The 5,009-nt window shown below is 43.5% G+C and overlaps 1 protein-coding gene across 1 annotated transcript; it reads right to left on the reverse strand.

Annotated features, from left to right (window-relative positions):
- Positions 1–881: 881 nt before the first annotated feature.
- LOC128714370 (ion transport peptide) lies at positions 882–4,759 on the reverse strand. The gene is made up of 2 exons (XM_053809243.1): positions 4,542–4,759; positions 882–993 (listed from the first exon to the last, which is right to left on the reverse strand). The coding sequence occupies exons 1-2, from the start codon at positions 4,757–4,759 to the stop codon at positions 882–884; spliced, it is 330 nt and encodes a 109-aa protein (XP_053665218.1).
- Positions 4,760–5,009: the final 250 nt, after the last annotated feature.

Consider the following 5,009-nt stretch of genomic DNA (forward strand, 5'->3'; position numbering starts at 1 on the left):
TAAGTTAATCTGCTCCACGTTAGGCCACTTACATAAAATTAAGGAGGTTTAATCTTTCGTTCTTTTGCAGTGTTTGCATTTGTTCGTAGATTGAAAAAGTAACATTATATTATGCTTGCTTACTTCTCTCTGATTAAGGATTAAAATAAATACCTTGTTTTTCGTCCGCCCTCTTCCGATTCGTACTTCTAAAACCCGCGCGTAGCAGGGCACACCTATCGCACCACCACACAAAGCTCCACCTGTTGCTCTAGCCCGCGTCTTCTGCTTCGAGCTCGTCCCAAAAACTATACGCTAATGGCCATAATTCACAGTGTTACGGCATTAAATCCCAGCTTGTAGCTTCTCTAACTAGCACGGATTTTGTTTGTTATACCTTCCTTTATACGTGAAATAATTATGTACAAAGCTTCTACTCCCAGTAACAAAATGGGGAAAGCTTTCCTATCGCTGTATGTATAAAACAGAAATACCTTGCCAGCCAAGCATCCACACCGGCATTTACGCGCGTGCGTAACTCAATGGCAAATGGTTGGGTGCAGGGTTTGCATCGAGCGGTTGACATATTTTACAGGCGCAAAAGTACTTAAGCATAAATAACGTTCCAGCACTGCCGAAATAAAGCGTCCAGCAGCTTTCCGACCGCACGCTACACAATTCGTTCCGTTTCCGATTTTGTAGACCAAACCAAGGAAAGGAACACAGTTTGCGCAGCATGTAGAGAGCATATGTACCAGCCGGGCCACGGGAGAGTTGTGGTAAACGAGAAAGCTTATGTTCGTTCTTTTTTTCGTTGTTGTTCTCCAAAAAAACAAGAAGCAAAAAGAGTCACACTTTGAACTGCATTATCGGCGTCAATCCATTCGCGGCCACCTGGTCGCTTACTTCTTCTTGCCCAACATTTCGCGCCATTTCATGAACTTTTCCTTCTCCTCCTCGAGAAACAGTGCTTCCACGCATGCCAAGAAGTAGTCCGTCCCGAAGCAGCCCTCCCTAAGGTGTAAAAGAAAGAGAAAAAAATGTTTTAATATTTTTTTTATTACAATATTCTGTTATCAAAAAAGTTTATCAAAAATTTGTTTTTGTATGAGTTTGTTAAAAATATTTATCGATAACTCTGTAACAGTGATTCTTGAAAATTGTCAATGAACCTGTTTGTTAAATCAACTTCAAAGATCAAAAATATTGGTTTAAAATTGTTTACGGTGATATCGAAAATATTAAGCAAAATTTCCAAACAAAGGTACAAAAGTGCAAAAAGTTACGTTTAACAAACGCAAACAAAGAATTTTCATAAAAAAACTGTAATTTAAACAAAATTCAAACAAAACCGTTTGGTACAGAAAATAAACCGTTACAAAAACAAACAAACTTAACTATAACAAAATGCAACGAAACAAGATAAAACATACCATTAAGTCAAGAGAACTAAATGCATGAAACATAAAAAAACGGGTTTGCTGATGGTACATATTTGGTACTGGTGCCGATCGATCCGTTCCACTGGTAGTCTTTCGTATTCGAGGTTAAATCGAGCTCGATGCTTTCGGCATCAAATAATACAGTCGCTCTGCTTCTCCTTCAGAAACACTGACACTCTTTCTGGGCGAGCGTTTCGGTTCCGTTCCGTCCGGCAGAAAGAGACGCTGTTGTGTGTGATTTTTTTCTTTGTTGTTTTTTGGTCGCATTGATCGTTGTGCTCGATGTGTGGTCGTGTCGTATCCTTGCGCAGTTCGTCACAAACACACTCCAAGTGTCGATGGGTTGGGTGGGGGTTTCGGTCAGGGAAGTGGCACGAAAGAGACGCAGCGTCAACCGGGCGTGTACCGGGCGGGTTTTATAACGTGTTCGGATCAGCACCGTTTAGTACCTTTATCAGGGGTTTAAAGTTCTCGATCTCATCCGTTAGCTGTAACGCGTCTATACATCCTTTGAAGTAATCTGTCGTGAAACACTGCTTCCTGTGAAAAGAACGGGACGATAAAAGATGGAAGAAGAGAACAGATGGGTACCATCCGGAGGTGATTTAGTTCAGTTGTCTTTTGCTGAAGATCGTCGATCGGGATTTCCCTGGTTAGTGTTTGTTGCCCAGTTTTGTCAACTGGAGAAGTGGATTAACTGATTGATTAATTGTTAGTTGGTTATGACGAGAAAACTATTCAAATCCAATGTTATTTCCTTTTGTTAAGGATTTCCACAGAGTATATGGACTATATTGTCTACTCTAACAACTAGTAGTAGTAGCGAGAGTCATCGGATATTCGTCCGTGGAATCTGCGGTTCACCTTGCTAATCATCTTCTGTAAGTCAGATACTATACTTTAGGCACTCCTAGAAAGCAGATGTTTATCAGAAGATTAAGCAGACAGTGGAAAACGCCATGTTGGATATTACCAGTGCAAAATCCCCAATGATGGTGGTACCGCCAGATTCTCTACTAAATACATTCTGAGGCGTTCAGGAGTTCACATTTTTTAAGTCGCCAAAACTCCAACTATACTGGGTCCAAAGGCAGCACTGACAACAGCAGTGAGTTTGAGGGTCATTCTGCATTAAGGTTCGGGAGAACTCACTCCACTTGAAACATCTGTTATGAAGGTCGAAGCTAGGATTGTATACAACCTATATAGTTCCTGAGATCTCAAAATTGCATGGACATGGACTCTGCCCAACACCGATTTTTAGTCCCGTATGTAGTACAGGGAGGATCAAAGAATCTTTAAAATGACGAACTGACAGACAGACTTCAGAGGACTCGTGTAGCAACCGAAAAAAAACCCGTAAGTCTAGTAAGTAAGTTCCAAAGATCGTTAAATTCCTTACGTTCCCCAGATTCTCCTCGTTTGCATCGCTTTTGCTATTCAACGCATTCGCAGTTGTGTCATCGCCTTCTTCACTATCGCCACAATTGATATGCAGCAAAAGTGGTGTATATTTTCTGCATTCATTAAAATCAATCAATCCACTTAAGCAATCCTTTGCCCCGCAATGAGCCACTCGTCGATAAATCACCGACGGACGTCTAGCATTCGTTTGAAGTTTCGATAGCTATAGTTCTACAAAGCGTTCGTAGGTTGCAGTTTTATTGCGGCTCGCTGTTGTTAAACAAAATTATCCACGCGCAGATTTTAAAACAAACATGGCCGCCAGCCTGCTATGAAACGATTCGTAGCTGGTATCGTGCCACACTGCCAGAGCCAAACGGTCGGACTTCGGTATGCGCGATCGTATCACAAGTCTACCGCCGTAAGCATCGGTGTGGAAGCTTGCATTTGAACCCCCAGACCGTGCCTTTCCTCCCCCAATGCACGGTTGTACACGGTCCTGCACAACGAGCTAGCCGTCGCCAAGATGTCTGCCAACATCCCAAACAAGATGTCGTGTGTTGCTCAGTTCCGCAATAGCACTAGCCGTATTGCGTACGAGGTCAACGGTACATGAGTGTTTCATACGCGAGCATCACACACACACACACACACATACCGACGCACAATGTAAGCGATGTGTGCCGCAGGCAAGAAAACCCATTACCCTCCTTCCTTCACCATGGCACCGCCATCGCCGTAATGCCCCGTTTGCTTGAAGTGCGAGCTTAAGCGGATCTGGCATAGGACCGGACCTAGCAGAACCTAGCGTGAACCAACTGCTGGCAAGAGTACCGTACAAGAGCATAAATTACACGGCCGTCCGTTCATGGTTCGAGGCAGGGTGAGACATTTCTCGAATGCTGTGCGTATCAAAAGCCGAAGCCGCACCGGACACGCGTTTGTTTGAAAAAAAATGTTTTCTTCACTCTCTCCCACCTTAATCAAACCCACTCGGAGGGCTGATACGCGATCTTGCCGCGCGGGATCGGTACGCTATATATAGTACAATCTGTTTTTTTTTTATATATATTCATATAGCGACAGTACGGAAGCTACTATCACCACGGGGCGATAGGCTGATTACAATCGACGGTTTGTGCTCATCGTGTGTAATGGCCGCTAATCTCCGGCAGCCATCAGCCAGGAACGGCGCATCGCTCCATTTTGTGTAAGCTAACTCGTTACACCGTGAGCAAACGATCGCTAACAATCGAACAACACGCAATTAGCATGCAAGGCAATTAACTTGGTTGTAGAAATTAGCATCAGCAATCGTAGACAAATGGACTTTTATGGGACGGAAAATTTATGCAGCAGCGCGCCGCCGTTGCTTGCCAATTCCGAGCGTACTGCTGCTCATGCACGGTGATGTATGCCGCAATAAATCGGTTTTGTTCCATTTTATGAAGGTACTCCATGAAGGTGCACTTACACACCGTTTTACGGCAGCAGTAATTAATTAAGTGATTAGTGTTTATGTTTATCCTTTCCTCCATTACTTTTCTCCTTTAAAAAACCCCCGAACTGCCTTTTTTTTGCGTCTTTACCAACCCATGCTTCATCATGCGTCGTAAAGATGCGTGTGTTAGTAGTAAAGCTGTTAGCGGGGGCTTGCGGTTGCCCATAGCAACGGAGGTGGTTTTACACGGTTCCGTCGCAGCAGTCGACACTTACTTGCAGAAGGAGAGTATCTGTGGCTCCCGGAACAGCGAGTAGCAGTCTTCACATATTCGGTCCAACCGGTAGAAGATCTGTTTGTTGAACTGTCCTTTACATTCGATGTCAAAAAAAGAGCTGCGCTTCACGATGCTGTGGTGAGGTAAGGCGACAGTTGACAGTGGTACCAGTGCGATAATCAATGCCAACGAAATTGCTAGATTGCGGGAACACATCTGAAATGGGACGGAAAGTAGCGAAATGGAGAGTGAGCAACAGTCGCTAAGCGAGAGTTAAATGGACAGATAGGTAAGGTGTAGCGCACCCGAATATGGTCAAAATTGTGCAAACAAAAAAAAACATTTTGCCTAACTCGTCTGTCATGTGTACCACTAACGAAACCTTGGGTGTGTTTGTGTATGTGTTGGTCGAAAGTTTCTTTTATCTTTTTTTGTTTATTTGCTTCTTTCGTTTAATTGAACAATT

The sequence above is a fragment of the Anopheles marshallii genome, chromosome 3 (genome assembly GCF_943734725.1).
Source record: "Anopheles marshallii chromosome 3, idAnoMarsDA_429_01, whole genome shotgun sequence".
Lineage (NCBI taxonomy): Eukaryota > Metazoa > Arthropoda > Insecta > Diptera > Culicidae > Anopheles > Anopheles marshallii.

Excerpts from the sequence above, each read along its gene's own strand:
- LOC128714370 (XM_053809243.1), bottom strand. The coding sequence starts at position 4,759 with ATGTGTTCCCGCAATCTAGCAATTTCGTTGGCATTGATTATCGCACTG. Across the intron at positions 994-4,541 it reads CAGATACTCTCCTTCTGCAA|GGAGGGCTGCTTCGGGACGG; the intron begins GTAAGTGTCGAC and ends TTTACACCTTAG.